We start from the raw sequence: 15,310 nt of genomic DNA on the forward strand, positions 1-15,310 counted from the left end.
TATTAACATCAATGAAATAATTTTAACAATTCAAGCTAGCAATCTGCTTTTATGCTCTACACTTTATAAGATAAAAATTATCCTACTCCGTTTAAATCCAATTTTCTACCATCTTCTATTCTACAAACCCAAAATAATTGTATCACTGAGTAATCCTGGCCCATAAAGTAATCATACAGTTATGCTGTTCTGTGCATAAGTAGGAGATATTAAACAGTGCTTCGAAGCCCAGCACGGTGGCTCATGCCTGTAATTTCAGCACTTTGGGAGGCGAAGGAGGGCGGATCACCTGGGGTCGGGAGTTCCAGACCAGCCTGGCCAACATGGTGAAACCCCGTCTCTACTAAAAATACAAAAATTGGCCGGGCTAGCGCGTCGTGGTGGACGCCTGTAATCCCAGCTACTCGAGAGGCTGAGACAAGAGAATCTCTTAGATGGAGAATCTCCTAGATGTTTTTCATCTCTTAGATGGAAAACAAATCTGGAGTTTTGGTGAAAAGGACATTGATTGTGGCTGGAGGAGATAATTATAATAATAGCGTAGTTATCTTTCTGTGGGTTTCACGTCCAGAACATTTAAAACATATAAAACCCTTGCTGGGTCAGGGTTTTAGCCATCTTTGCAGCTCCCACGGACGGCATCCACCAAAGCGCTTTCCAAGTACTTCGCTGCCCAATAAACGTTTGTTGGAGAAACCGGTGCATAAAGGTGAAATAATAAAACGTGGACGGATTTCGGAAACAGAAGGAACCCCGGAGCTCACGCTTTGCACGATCACCCCCACCAGCCCCAGAGTTTTCGCGTAAATCGAAGCCCGGGGAGTGAGTCGCAGGCAGCGGCCCCCGGGGAAGGTGTTTCAGGCCGGCCCGGGTGGAGAGTGCTTCCCGCCGCCTCCCCGACCCTCTGCTGTTCCTCTCAAACTTCTTCCCAACCTTCCACGCCGGGGGGACGCCCAGGGACCGCCCATTCCCCGGGACCGCCCGTCTCCCCGCCCCCGCCTCCGCCCCCGACAAACTGAGCAATACCCAGAGAGGATGGAAATGGCGAAGAGGCCTGGCGCCTGCCCGCTCCCGCGCATGCTCCCTGACTTCACCAGGGTCACGCTGCAGCCCGCAGGAATGAAAATCCACTTCTCCGCATTTTCGAGGTGACCTGGAAGCGGTTCAACTGCTCTGGCTTCTCAGAAGAGGAGGGGACCGGGCGGTAACGAGGAGCCAAGGGGAGGAGACTGCTCGCAAAACCCGGAAAAGCTTTCCCGATCCACTCTGCCAGCCTCCGTGCGCCTCCAGACATGCGTAGTAGCCTCCCCCGCGGTGGCGGCGGCGGTGGCTGCCGTGGCGGCTGAGAGTCCAGAGCCGGACGTTCCGGCCGCTTCGGGCTGGCGGCTGGAGAGCGCTCGGGTCATGTCTGCCCAGGGGGACTGCGAGTTCCTGGTGCAGCGAGCCCGGGAGTTGGTGCCGCAAGACCTGTGGGCAGCCAAGGCGTGGCTGATCACGGCCCGCAGCCTCTACCCGGCAGACTTTAACATCCAGGTGAGGTCCCGGCTGTGCATGCGGCCGCTCTGCGTGGAGGTGCGCGCTCCCGTCGCCCGGGCTGCCCTGGCCCAGAGCTGCGCCTGCCTGGGGGCTGCCGCCTCCTGCCCGGCCCCCTGCTTTCTCCCCTCCCACCCCCTCCTCTCTCCCCTCCCATCCTACACCTTGCTCCTACACCTTTCACCCGCCTTGCTCCTACACCTTCCAGGAGCCCTCTCCCCAGCACTTGAGAGACAGACGGCCGATCCCGCTTGAGGTCGGGTGTGCTTAGGTCCCTGGGGCTCAGCGTGCCATCTGGCCTAGACAGCACATGATCGCCACTAGCAAAAGGCCATTCGCTCCTTCATTCATCATAATGGCAGCAGTTTGTTCAGGGCCTGCGACTTTGGAAATATTATCCTACTTAATCCTGGGAGCCTGAGATTGCAGGTGAACCCCAGGGTCACACTCTAAGCCCAATGGCAAGTCTGCCATGTATGTGGCGCTGTGTCACCAGGCGGAGCTTCACTCTCAGGCCCTCCCTTCCTGCGGGAGGGCCAACGAGCGATGCTGGATGAGCTGGGAGCCTTCTGGGCAGGGGTGAGTGACCAGGGTGCCTGATGTGTGTTGCAGTATGAGATGTACACCATCGAGCGGAATGCAGAGCGGACCGCCACCGCCGGGAGGCTGCTGTACGACATGTGAGTGGGACGCTTGACATCACTTTTACTGCACTGAATCTCTCCATGAGGTTTTGTTTCTCTCTGCAGAAGTGGGAGTTGGGGGAAGATCTTCAAGTTCATCTATATCTTCGATACCTAAAGCAAACCTAGTAAGGAGTCCAGGCCTGCCATAAATTGCTGACATGGCTTTTGCAGAAGAGTTTAATTATTATTCTTATGTTTTATCCTTGTTAAAACTTCTGTTTCATAATTTATTCTAGAAATAATATGTGCTCATTACAAAAATTCAAACACTACTTGTTATAGAGAACAAAAAGTGAAAGTGCATCCTAAACTGAACCAGAGTTAAGTTTTGTAGGCAGTATATCTATACATGTATGCATAATACATAAATAAGGTTTTGGGGGGGAAGGGGTTACAAAAGTGAGAAGACCATACTACCTTTGCCCTGCAGCATGTTTCCTTTACTCACTCTCATGGACCCCTTCCCATATCAGTATGTAGAGATCCACTTCATTCCTTTTCATGCCTGTGTAGTATTTCGTAGCCACTCTCTTCTTGGTAGACATTTAAATAGATAGTTTTAAATTATTTGAAATTATATTCAGTGTGTCAACAATTTTGTAGTCATATTTTGGTGTTTTTCTGTGGAATAGATTCTAAGACATTTTCATAGTCAAAGTTTATGCACGTTTGAAAATTTGATACGCTATGAAATTACTCTCCAAAATGTGCGATCCCAGTCTACATTACCACCAATGGTGTATAAAGAGTGTGTTTTCCCATACCCTTCCCAACACTGGATATTATTAGTCTCTTTTTAGTTCTTGTCACTGTGATAGGAGAAAATGGTATCTTGCTATTTAAAAAAAAAATTTGTACTACTCATACTGTTAATAAGATTCAGTATTGTTTCAACTGTTCTCTTTGGCTGTGTGTATTCTGTGATTTGCCTTTGCCTATTTTTTCTTTCAAATAGTTTGTTTTATTCTTGTTGACTTTTAGAAGCTCTTTCTATGTTATGGTTACTTGTCTTTTCACCTATAAAACCCACTAAAGACTTATGTGAGTACTCTCATTTTTATAAATCAAGTAATTCTTATTTTTACATTTTTATTTTGGTTTGTTTTGGCACGTCTAAGCATTCACTTGGAATAAAGGAAACTTTTTCACCAAATGCTAACGTTTTTTCTTTTGGATACTGTATAGACTTTGACATTTTAATTTAATGTATTTATTTTAAAAATAGGTTTGTGAATTTCCCAGACCAGCCGGTGGTGTGGAGAGAAATCAGCATTATTACATCAGCATTAAGGAACGATTCACAGGACAAACAAACCCAATTTTTAAGAAGTAAGAATAATGGTGTATAAGTTACCATTTCGGGAATACCAAATCATATATAGTAATTTCACACACAAAAAAGTCACACCTGGGGTATTGGTAACCATATGTATGTTTTATTCTTGGCAACCAAAGTCTATAATAATGTCACTCGGTTCCTTGACTTGCTTAGAACCCTTTAAGCTTCTTTAAAGGATATGGATTTATCAGTGAGACGAGGAATTAATTGTATATATTTTTAACAGGTTTTACAATAACCAGATAGCAGCTATAGATTAACCAGCTCTCCACAAAACAGGAGAGAAGCTTTTAGTAATTTAGAAGCTTTCTCTTTAAACTTCTGTATGTTGCTGTAGTCAATCAAAGATTTCAAACTCTAGATAAAATAGCAAGTAGATGCATAGGTCATTTGAACTTCAACAAGCACATGCTCTCTATCTCAATCTGCAACAGGCATTCTTGTGACCATTCACATACTCATTGTTTTTTGATTTTGATCAGTCTTCCAAATATTTTACCATTATTCAGCAAACATCCTGTGCCAGATACTATTGGCTCCAAAAGTCTGCCAGGTTGTAGGTGAAACTTAATTGCATTGATTTCACATGTAGTGTTTACTGTTCTGTACATGAAAATGCCTTACTCAGCACTGTTGCTGCAGTCTTTTCTGTCCGCAAGAAACTTTTAAAAGTGAAATATGTTTCGTACAGGTTTATTTGAAACTCTTCCTGGTCGGGTCCAGTGTGAAATGTTACTAAAGGTCACGGAACAATGCTTCAACACGTTAGAACGATCAGAAATGTTGCTTCTACTTTTGAGGCGCTTCCCTGAAACGGTGGTGCAGCATGGGGTGAGATTTGATTCTTCCCCTTCTTTTAATATAAAATACAATGGGTCATCAACAGATTCATCGGTATGGTGAGGAGCTACAAAGCAGAAGTTTCTGAAGAGTACTGGTTAAGATTGAACTGAAATAGAAGGTTCTTTGTTAGTAAAGCTAAAAGGACATTCTTTTCACCAAATTTTATAAGTTTCCAGGAGAAGCTGTTTTATCAGGAAAATCACCAAGCTCTGACAGTACTGTTTATTGCAATCCATATGCTAAAAAGTAATCTTTTTCCGTTGTATTCTACAATGTGCTTTTGAATTTAGCGTAGAGTTTATAGTCTTAACAGATGCGTTTTTCCTGTGCTTCTGCCCTATGGAGACTATTTTCATTCTATTCCTGCCCCTTCCCTTCATCTGTAATAATTATCGAGTGCTATTGGCAGGCATGGGAAAGTGCTAGGTATCTCCTATCTTCCTAAATCCCCTGAAGTAAATAGTATCCCACTTTACAGATGACGAAACTGAGCATTTTGTGTTTTAGTAACTTCCCATAGCCAGTGAGGTGTCAGGTTTCAAACCATTCACTCCATTCGTTCATACTCTGCGGCTTATTCTTTCCCATGCCATTTTCTGGCGTCTAGCCCTGGTTAATCATTTCCATACCTGCTTGTGTTAGTCTCCTAGGGTTGCCATAACAAAGTACTACAAACTGGGTAGCTTAAAACAACAGAAGGACTCTCACAATTCTGGAAGCTAGAAGTCTAAAAGTCAGGTGTTGGCAGAGCCACTTTCCCTCTGAAGGTTCTGGGGAAGAATCTTTCTTTACCTCTCCCTGGCTTCTGATGGTTGTCAGCAATCTTTGGCATTCCCTGGCAGGCAGCTTCATCACTCCTCCAATTTCTGCTTCATCACCACATGATCTTTCTTTTGTGCCTTTGTCTTTACATGGCCTTTTTTGTTGTTGTTTTTTGAGGCAGAGTCTTCCTCCGTTGCCCAGGCAGCAGTGCAGTGGCATGATCTTGGCTCACTGCATCCTCTGCCTCCTGGGTTCCACCAATTCTCATGCCACAGCCTCCTGAGTAGCTGGGATTACAGGTGTGTGTACATGGCCATGTTATAAGGACACTAGTCATTGGATTGAGGGCCTTTCTAATCCACTATGACCTCATCTTAATTAATTATATCTACAAAGATACTTTTTTTAAAAAAAAAGGTAAGATGTCTATGAGGTCACATTCTGAGGTTCTGCGGGGATATGAATTTGGGGGGGCCCTGTTCAGCCCAGCACACTTTCTGGTCATAACTCTGACCTTTCACCTTCTGTGTGATGTAATCTTTCGCACTTTTCCACTCCTGTGGTGCATCCCTGTGTGGTCAGAAGGAAGTTGATACCAACGTCTTGGTGGATTTGGGTAAGGGACCGTCTACTATGCTAAGGCATCGGTAATGGAAAGGTAGCCTTAAAACTCTGACCTTTCTGTCCATTCTCCACCAGACTGTATGACTGGCTACACCTCAGAACTTATCTTGAACGTGATACGTTTTGTCTATATTGATACATCTTCATGTCGAGAATAACCTTAGTTTCTTTATTTATTAGAAAATCTCTCTACCTCTGTATTATCATTTGAACTCCAGTTCCATTGCTTCCTTTACATTTCTATAGACATTTTGTTAATTCTTGTTCATCGTTAATTAGAATTTGCTAATTATGAAGAGAATAACCAAGACAGAGTGGTCAGATGTTCCGGTGAATTTGGCCTTCTAGGGTGTGTGGCTGGTGCATTCTTTTATTTTCCAGCCTTTAAAATGTGATTATTTGTTTCTCAGATAAGTTTGATTATGCAAACTATGATAAGTAAAAAAAATACCCCATTACTTCATATAGTTCTGGCAACTTATGCTGTAACACATTTAAATGAGTAATTTTGTTTTGAAATAGGTTGGCCTTGGGGAGGCACTATTAGAGGCTGAAACTATTGAAGAACAAGAATCTCCAGTGAACTGCTTTAGAAAATTATTTGGTAAGGAAAATTGTATTCTCTATTACTTCTATGGTAAATTAATATGCTGGGGTAAGTGTTGGTTCAGGGATAAGCTCATATATGAAAGGTAAAGGAGCTTTATGTGTTATGGCATTTAAGTTTTTTTTTTTTTTTTAATTTAGGACCATTTTAGCTGGGTGCGGTGGCTCACGCCTGTAATCCTAGCACTTAGGGAGGCCAAGGTGGGTGGATCACGAGGTCAAGAGATCGAGACCATCCTGGCCAACATGGTGAAACCCTGTCTCTACTAAAAATACAAAAATTAGCTGGGCATGGTGGCGCACGCCTGTAGTCCCAGCTACTACGGAGGTTGAGGCAGGAGAGTCGCTTGAACCTGGGAGGCGGAGGTTGCAGTGAGCCGAGATCGCGCCACTGTACTCCAACCTGGTGACTGAGCGAGACTCTGTCTCAAAAAAAAAAAAGCATTTTAAACAACTTCTAAACTTTTGTTATGTAAGATTTGATACCTCTGAAAGAATATGCATAGCTGTATATGTAAGTATGAAGCATAATAATAAACAAACATCTGAATTCAATGGAAGAACTGGACCCTCACCCACAGCATAAAAGTGTCTGTGTTTCCTCCCTGACTCCAGCCACTGGTGTCTCTCTGCACAGCACATGTTGAATACATGAGTCATAAGGGATTTTTCCCCCTATATATTTTAGATACTACATCAAATGAACTCTGAAATCTTTTGTATTTATCGGAACTCTAGGGTAGACAACCTAATTAATTTATTTCTTCTTTTTCTCCTCCAACAGTTTGTGATGTCCTTCCTCTAATAATTAACAACCATGATGTTCGATTACCTGCCAATTTATTATATAAGTACTTGAACAAAGCAGCTGAATTTTATATCAATTATGTCACTAGGTCTACTCAAATAGAAAATCAGCATCAAGGTAAGTAGGAATACCCTGTACTTTTATTTAAATAGGCTTTAGTAATATTGCAAAATTCAGAAACCCCTCAATGTTCTGATTATTCTCCTCTGGATACTTACCAGTTTGGGAGTGTTTCAAAAGATGGTATCTAGAAAAAAAATACTAGAGTTAAAAGATGAGGCTTTTCTGGAAGCAATGCCACCCCTTGATCAAAACAGTCTTCTGGCTGAGCTGTAATGTTATTACATGAACATTACACATGTACCATGATGAAGCAGTGGAAATTACTTCTTGCTTATACCAGTGGCCTGTTGTCAGTCCTTGAGCAAAACATAAATGTGTTGGAATTCTGTGCTCTGTGCATTTTCATGGGGAGTCAGACTTTCTTTATCAGGTACCATGTCAACAGTAAGTCATAATGTTAATTGTAGGCTACTTTTTTCTTACATCTCAGGCGCCCAGGATACATCTGATTTAATGTCACCTAGCAAACGTAGCTCTCAGAAGTACATAATAGAAGGGCTGACGGAAAAATCATCCCAGATCGTGGACCCTTGGGAGAGGTTGTTTAAGATTTTGAATGTTGTTGGAATGAGATGTGAATGGCAGATGGATAAAGGAAGACGGTAATAAATAGCTTATTTCCAGAATTGCCTATTGATTCTTTTGGATCCTTATAAAAACAAAATCATGCTTTTTAAATCTGTGTAACGCGAAGGTATAGTTTTTGCACAAATTTTGTGACACTCAATACTTAATGCAAAAGAGGATGGTTTTTCATTTTATCAAAACATTTCTGGCTGGGCACAATGGCTCACACCTGTAATCCCAGTGCTTTGGGAGGCTGAGGTGGGCAGATCACTTGAGGTCAGGAGTTCAAGACCAGCCTGGCCAACATGGTGAAACCCCATCTCTACTAAAAATACAAAAATTAGCCAGGCGAGGTGATGCGTGCCTGTAGTCCCAGCTACTCGGGAGGCTGAGGTGAGAAAATCACTTGAACCCAGGAGGTGGAGGCTACGATGAGCCAAGATCACACCACTGCACTCCAGCCTGGGTGACAGAGTGAGACCCTGTCTCCAAAAAAGAAAAAAAAAAGAAAAACCGATTTCTAACTGAAATATGAACTCTTAAGACGATGTTGTGTTTGAACATCTCCTAGCTAATTCAGAGAAAAGAGAAGCTACTTAGCATATTTGTGTCATGAAATCTTGATCACCACCCTAATTCAGAAGGGAAAAGTTACCATTTATATTGGACAATAAAGAATAGTTTTACATGCCTAGGGCAACATTTGGTACATGTAATGGTACCACCAGAGCTTTTCTTTAGACTTCTTGCTGACCAGCCCAGAGTAATCGAATAAGTTTCATCATTCCTTCCTTTTTAGAAGCTATGGAGATATTTTGCATAGAATGAAGGATCTCTGCAGATACATGAACAACTTTGATAGTGAAGCACATGCAAAATATAAAAACCAAGTGGTGTATTCCACCATGCTGGTCTTCTTTAAGAATGCATTCCAGTATGTCAACAGCATACAGCCATCTCTCTTCCAAGGTTGGTTTACAAATTTTAGAGTATCCAAAAAGCCAGTTCATACTGTGGGGATGGTAAGGAAGATGAAAGTGTTTATCCAGTATTGCTGGATCTGAATAACTGTGGGGCGGTGCCAGTCCTTTTTATAGTTGGCGATTTAGTTTTGTTTAGTTTGGCTTAACTGGTAGTTTTTATGTAAGTATATTTCATTAAAAGTTTCTGTATCAAAGGGCGTAATGGTACTGCACAACTAAAAAGAGATATCAAATGCCACTATTTTGAAAATAACAGCAGGCTGGGCGCTGTGGCTCATGCTTGTAATCCCAGCACTTTGGCAGGTGAGGCCGGTGAATCACTTGAGGTCAGGAGTTTGAGACCAGCCTGGCCAATATGGTAAAACCCCATCTCTACTAAAAATACAAATATTAGCTGGGCATGATTGTAGGCACCTGTAATCCCAGCTACTTGGAAAGCTGAGGCAGGAGAATCACCTGAACCCGGGAGGCAGAGGCTGCAGTGAGCTGAGGTTGCACCTTGCACTCCAGCCTGGGTGACAGAGCAAGACTCCATCTCAAAAAAAAAAAAAAGAAAAAAACAGCAGATGTAACAACATATTTAAGTAGATTTCATGAAGACATCACAATAGGCAAAGATTTATTTAGTAAAATATCCATTTTATATATAGAGAGTATATGCATAAATATACTGTAGAAAATTTGAAAAATAGAAATAAGAGTGAAATCACCCACAATCCTTCCAGTATAATACAGCGGTCGTTTTTACGTATTGCCTTATAATATTACATATATTTAGATTTTGTTTGGAATTTGTAACCATAATGTAAGTATAATTTGGTAGTCTTTTTATGGTACTTTAATGACTCATGATCATTATAAAAAATTTGCAGATACATAACAAATACAAAGAAGGAACCATCACTTGTATTCTATTACTGACAGGGAATCTTTAACAATTTGGTATATTATCTGTACAGTCTTTTCTTTCTATGTGCATATACTTGTTTGTTTACCTAATTGAGATCACACTGAACGTATTTTTAATGACGTTTCTCATGACAGTTGAGTAAGCTTCTCCCTTATTTTAAGAATTCTTTTCCTAGCTGCATTTTTAAATTTTTTTAAATTTTATTTATTTTTTAAGTCTCGCTCTGTCGCCCAGGCTGGAGTGCAGTGGCGTGATCTCGGCTCACTGCAGCCTCTGCCTCCTGGGTTCAAGCAGTTCTCCTGCCTCAGCCTCCCGAGTAGCCGGGATTAACAGGCGCATGCCACCATGCCCGGCTAATGTTTTGTATTTTTAGCAGAGATGGGGTTTCGCCATGTTGCCCAGGCTGGTTTTGAACTCCCGAGCTCAGGCAATCCTCCTGCCTCAGCCTCCCAAAGGGCTGGGATTGCAGGCATGAGCCACCGTGCCTGGCCTCCTTGCTGCACTGGTAAGTGTTGGTGTTTTTCCCCGTCCTTAGGTCCTAATGCCCCGAGCCAAGTTCCACTGGTTCTTCTTGAAGATGTATCGAATGTGTATGGTGATGTAGAAATTGATCGTAATAAACACATCCATAAAAAGAGGAAACTAGCTGAAGGAAGAGAAAAAACCATGGTAAGGCTTTCAAATATACTTACCAACAGATTGGATGGGACGCTTTGCTAGAGATGAATCTTTGTAAAATATGGCTTTGGAGCTAAATCGATAAAGCCTGGGTTTTAAAATTGTATGATATATTAATAATTACTAAGTCAGTGGTTCTCCACTGGAGGTGATTTGCCCTCAGGGGACATTTGGCAATGTCTGGAGACATTTTTGGTTGTCACAGCTTGGTGGGGAGGGGCCAGGGTTGCTGCTGAGCACTTCACAGTGTACAGGACCACCCAAAAGGTCAGTGATGAGGTGGAGAACCCATGGTATATGTTCCTTATACATGTTTTGACTGAATGGCATCGATTCAGTTTAAACAACAAAAGCAAAATGGCATTGGACCTCTAGAGCAGGGTGCAGTGTGGGGTACTGGCCTCGGAATGGAAAGCTCTGAGGTGGGCAGGGCAGCAGGAACAGCCTATGGGCAGATGCAGAAAAGATTTCATGAAGGAGGTCAACATTTGAAATCAGTGCTGAAAGGCGAAGGGTTTTGTCAGTTGGAATTGGGAGGTAGATTTTGTTGAGAGGGAAAAGTGTGCACAAAGATGCAAGAAGCCCGAGAATGTGAAGAATCGTCAGTCCTCTAACCTGACCAGGCAGTACCCCGAGCCTCTCCCTGCCTCCCAGCCTCTGCCCGTTGAGGCTGTGCTCTGTGGTTACAGTGCTTTTCCCTTGGATCTCTGCCTGGCTAGGTCCTTGTCACTTGGTCCCAGCCCAAACGAGTCTCCCTCTGAGGCTTCTCCTGAACACCCATCTGAAGTAGCTGTCCGGTTCTCTCTTTTTATTCCTCTTTTTTAATTCTCTGCGGCATCCTCCTTGCTGTCTGTTTTTTCTTGTTTATTCACTGACTGGTTTACTGTCTCTGTCCCTCCTTCACTAGAGTACAAGCTCCGTGGGGCCTAGCATTTTCTCTGCCTCGTCCTCTACCATACCCTGGGCATCTGAGTAGTGCCTGGGCTGGAGCAGGTGTGTGGCGAGCATCTGGTGAAGGAGGGAATTCTCATTGATTCCTCCTGGGTTTGGTGTCCAGGCTATGGGATGGCTGTTTAAACCTGGCCCAGCTGTTCTTCCTTCCGTTTTTTTTTGCCTGTCAGTCACTCATCTAGCAAGCCCTGTTCTCATAACCTGGCCTTCTACCCAATGCGGAATTTCCATCCATTTTTGTTTTCATGGTCTTAACTGATTTTGTCCTGATGATCATTCTATCCCTGAGTCTGCCCCAACCTGATGCAGGTCCAGACCTTAAAGGCCCATGAGCTCAGCTCACATATATCTTGCTTTGCTCACAGTGTTTTGTTTGTTTAAATAACCTAGTATTTAAAAATTAGAAACCAGGCTGGGTGCAGTGGCTCATGCCTGTAATCCCAGCACTTTGGGGGCCAAAAGAGGAGGATCACCAGCCCAGGAGTTTAAGACCCACCTGGGCAATATAGTGAGACCCCGTCTCTATAAAAAATGAAAAAAAAAACTAGCTGGCTGGTGGCATGCACCTATCATCCCAACTGCTTCAGAGGCTGAGATGAGAAGATCCCTTGAGCTCAGGAGTTCAAGGTTCCAGTGAGTGATGACCACACCACCGCCCTCCAGCCCGAGCAACAGAGGGAGACCCCGTCTATAAAAAATAAAAAAATAAAATAGAAACCTAGCATTTCTCATAACAATCCAGATTTCTGACTTCCTTTTTGTAATTAGGATATCTGATCACACTGGCCCCTGGTGGTAACCCACAACTGGAGTTGGGGGGTGGCCCACATCAGTTCTCCAGCCAGCTGACATCACAGACTCATGTGACGTCATAAATGGCTGGTGCTGGGACAGGCCTCTCCTGTGGGCATCTGTCCCCCACCTGGTGCATTCTTGCTTCAGAGCACGCTCTCAGTGCTTCAGAGTGTACTTGCACATTTCAAAATCAGTTTCTTTAAATGTAAAAATATTTGGAACTCACACTAGTCCCACCACATCTGGGGTCCTTTCATAAATTCCTGATCTCGTGTTGAGGCAGGAATGTTTTCTGTAAGCTGCCGCACTAGCAGACGCGCCATGTGTGTTCGTGTATGATATTAGGTTGCCATTACTTGGCAAAGAACAGGCCCCTGATGAAACAGTACCTGGCAGATATGGTTGTGGTTTTTTTTTTTTTGGTGGAGACAAGGTCTTTCTATGTTGCCCACTCTGTTCTTGAATTCCTGGGTTCATGCAATCCTCCCACCTTGGCCTCCAAAATTGCTGGGATTACAGGGGTGAGCCACTACACCTGGCCTGGTAGATAGGTTTTGATTGGAAAAGGTGTGTTTTTCCCAATGCAAAAACATTACTTAGGGAGGATAAGAACATGCAGCAGAACAGTGGGGTAGGGAAAAGTCACCAAGAACAGGGACTAGCAGGAAGATACCAAGCTCAGAAAGTGGAAAGGAAGGTGGGCAGTGGAGGGAGGTGCTGACAGCTTCCTGCCCACCTTACCTGAGATGAGCTTGAGGATTGGAGCTTTTAGTGACAGTAGTTGCACATATTTTTATTTATTTATTTATTTTTTAGGTTTTCTTTTATCATTATTATACTTTAAGTTCTAGGGTACATGTGCACAACGTGCAGGTTTGTTACATATGTATACATGTAGTTGCACATATTTTTAAATGATCTTAGTGGAGTAAAGATCTGCAGGAAGAATTTCATTTGGGTTATTAAATCAGTAAAATGACCTAGGTGGAATAAAAGATTGAGAAAATTCTTAGCAAAATAAAATTCAGTGGAGCTGTTTTTACCTTTACATTTTTTTTTTGGCAAAACATCTGACTCTACCCAGCGGTATTTCCAATAATTGCCTTTCTCTGTAGCCTTCTCTTTTCTGTGGGCTTTATATTACTTGAGATGAAGAGCAAGAAAAGTAGAAATGTGTATTGTAAAATACAGAGGGCTTTACTAGGTAAGTGCAGACAAATGTACTTTCTGACCAGGACCTTGCACTGGGGGAGGAGAGCGAGAGAGGGGTGACCAGTGCAGGGGAGTCATGCGCAGTGAACCAAAGATAACTAACAGTTATTCTCTGACATTATTTCTTAGAGGACGCAGGCTTTAATTTTGTTGTTGTTGAGACAGAGTCTTGCTCTGTCGCCCAGGCTGGAGTGCAGTGGTGCGGTCTCTGCTCACTGCAACCTCTGCCTCCCGGGCTTAAGAAATTCTTGTGTCTCAACCTCCTGAGTAGCTAGGATTACAGGCACGTGCCACCATGCCCGGCTGACTTTGTATTTTTAATAGAGACTGGGTTTCGCCATGTTGGCCAGGCTGGTCTCAAACTCCTGGCCTTAAGTGATCTGTCCTCCTCGGCTTCCCGAAGTGCTGGGAATATAGGCATAAGCTGCCACGCCCGGCCCCAGGCTTTAATTTTATCCCAGTACATGCCAAACCATTATTTGGAAGCCAATTAAATCATGTCATGTATTAGAAAAAAAAGTAAACTATAAACAGGTGCTGTTTAAGCTGTGTCTCTCAATGTAAAAATCTAAATTTTGACTTTCATAAAATTGATACTTTTAAACTTTGCTCTAAAACCACCATAAGCAAACATAAGAATTTAACATCAGAAAAAAATTCACTCAATTTTAGAAGTAAAAATGGAACGTGTGCGAGTATAAAGACAAAAAAAAAATTAATTTTCAAAGCTAAATTGTTAAATTCAAAAAAATTGTATGTATGTGGTATCCTTTGATATAAAATTCATATGGGCAAAACTGGCAGCAATAATATGTTTCCATATACGACTATATTTATAACTGAATTAACCATGTTCTCCACATTCTTTAAGCAGAGTTCAGATGATGAAGACTGTTCGGCGAAAGGAAGAAATCGTCACATTGTAGTCAATAAAGCCGAACTTGCTAACTCCATTGAAGTGTTAGAAAGCTTTAAATTGGCCAGGGAGAGCTGGGAGTTACTCTATTCCCTAGAATTCCTTGACAAAGGTAAGAAAGCGCATGTCATTGGTGCTGTTTGATGTTTTATATAAAATCATTATGCTACTTGAAATGTCAGGTCACTTACGGCAAATTAAGTTGATTACAGTAATTCATGCATTTTTTTTTTTCTTGTTTTGAGACGGAGTCTCACTCTTTTTCACCCAGGCCGGAGTACAATGGTGTTATCTTGGCTCACTGCAACGGTCACCTCCTGGGTTCAAACAGTTCTTCTGCCTCAGCCTTCCTCGTAGCTGGGACTACAGGCACGTGCCACCATGCCCGGCTAACTTTTTGTATTTTTAGTAGAGACGGGGTTTCATCGTGTTGATCAGGCTGGTCTTGAACTCCTGACCACGTGATCCGCCCACCTCGGCCTCCCAAAGTGCTGGGATTACAGGCGTGAGCCACCGTGCCCAGCCATATTGCTGTTTTTATCTGCATTAACTCCATTGTCTGAAAAACTCAAAATCCAAAAACTATAGGAAGCCTATTTTCCTTTGAGTATACTGGGTATTTTGACATTGCTTAGAAATCACTAGCTGTTTGCTAACTAAGGTATTCTTACTACACTTTGGAATCGGGGCCCCTTATTTTACTTTTAGCCCGTGGACATTCATCCCCTGGCTGCAGTCATGTGTCATACAGAGCCCTTGGCCAGATGTGCTGTGTCATCTTTTCTAAGTAAATTCAGCACCGTTCAGTTTCTCTTTGTTACATTTGGGATTGTGAACACATATGTGACAATTTTGGAGGGGATCTTTCCTTTAGTTAGAAATTGATTTTTTAAAAAATGAATAAAACCTTTTAGTGTCATTGTATGTTTGTTATTTTAATTAGGTCAAAATAAAATGGGCCAGGCAAGATGGCT

The 15,310-nt window shown here is 42.8% G+C and overlaps 1 protein-coding gene across 14 annotated transcripts in view; it reads left to right on the forward strand.

Annotated features, from left to right (window-relative positions):
- Positions 1-824: 824 nt before the first annotated feature.
- INTS10 (integrator complex subunit 10) overlaps positions 825-15,310 on the forward strand; it is a 35,072-nt gene continuing 20,586 nt past the window's right edge. For 3 of the 14 annotated variants that reach the window (XR_010159427.1, XM_016959175.4, XM_016959177.4), the window contains exons 1-10: positions 998-1,533; positions 2,146-2,213; positions 3,445-3,548; positions 4,250-4,389; positions 6,310-6,391; positions 7,178-7,318; positions 7,755-7,926; positions 8,691-8,860; positions 10,320-10,453; positions 14,292-14,448. Coding sequence is in view for 12 of the 14 variants with exons in the window: in XM_016959175.4 (XP_016814664.1) it covers positions 1,405-1,533; positions 2,146-2,213; positions 3,445-3,548; positions 4,250-4,389; positions 6,310-6,391; positions 7,178-7,318; positions 7,755-7,926; positions 8,691-8,860; positions 10,320-10,453; positions 14,292-14,448 (1,297 nt within the window). In the remaining 2 variants the exon portion in view is untranslated. Of the gene's footprint in view, positions 1,534-2,145; positions 2,345-3,444; positions 3,549-4,249; positions 4,390-6,309; positions 6,392-7,177; positions 7,319-7,754; positions 7,927-8,690; positions 8,861-10,319; positions 10,454-14,291; positions 14,449-15,310 lie in introns of all 14 variants that reach the window. The other 11 variants (XR_010159428.1, XM_016959176.4, XM_063816899.1 and 8 more) reach the window with 9 other exon arrangements.

The sequence above is a fragment of the Pan troglodytes genome, chromosome 7 (genome assembly GCF_028858775.2).
Source record: "Pan troglodytes isolate AG18354 chromosome 7, NHGRI_mPanTro3-v2.0_pri, whole genome shotgun sequence".
NCBI classification, from domain to species: domain Eukaryota; kingdom Metazoa; phylum Chordata; class Mammalia; order Primates; family Hominidae; genus Pan; species Pan troglodytes.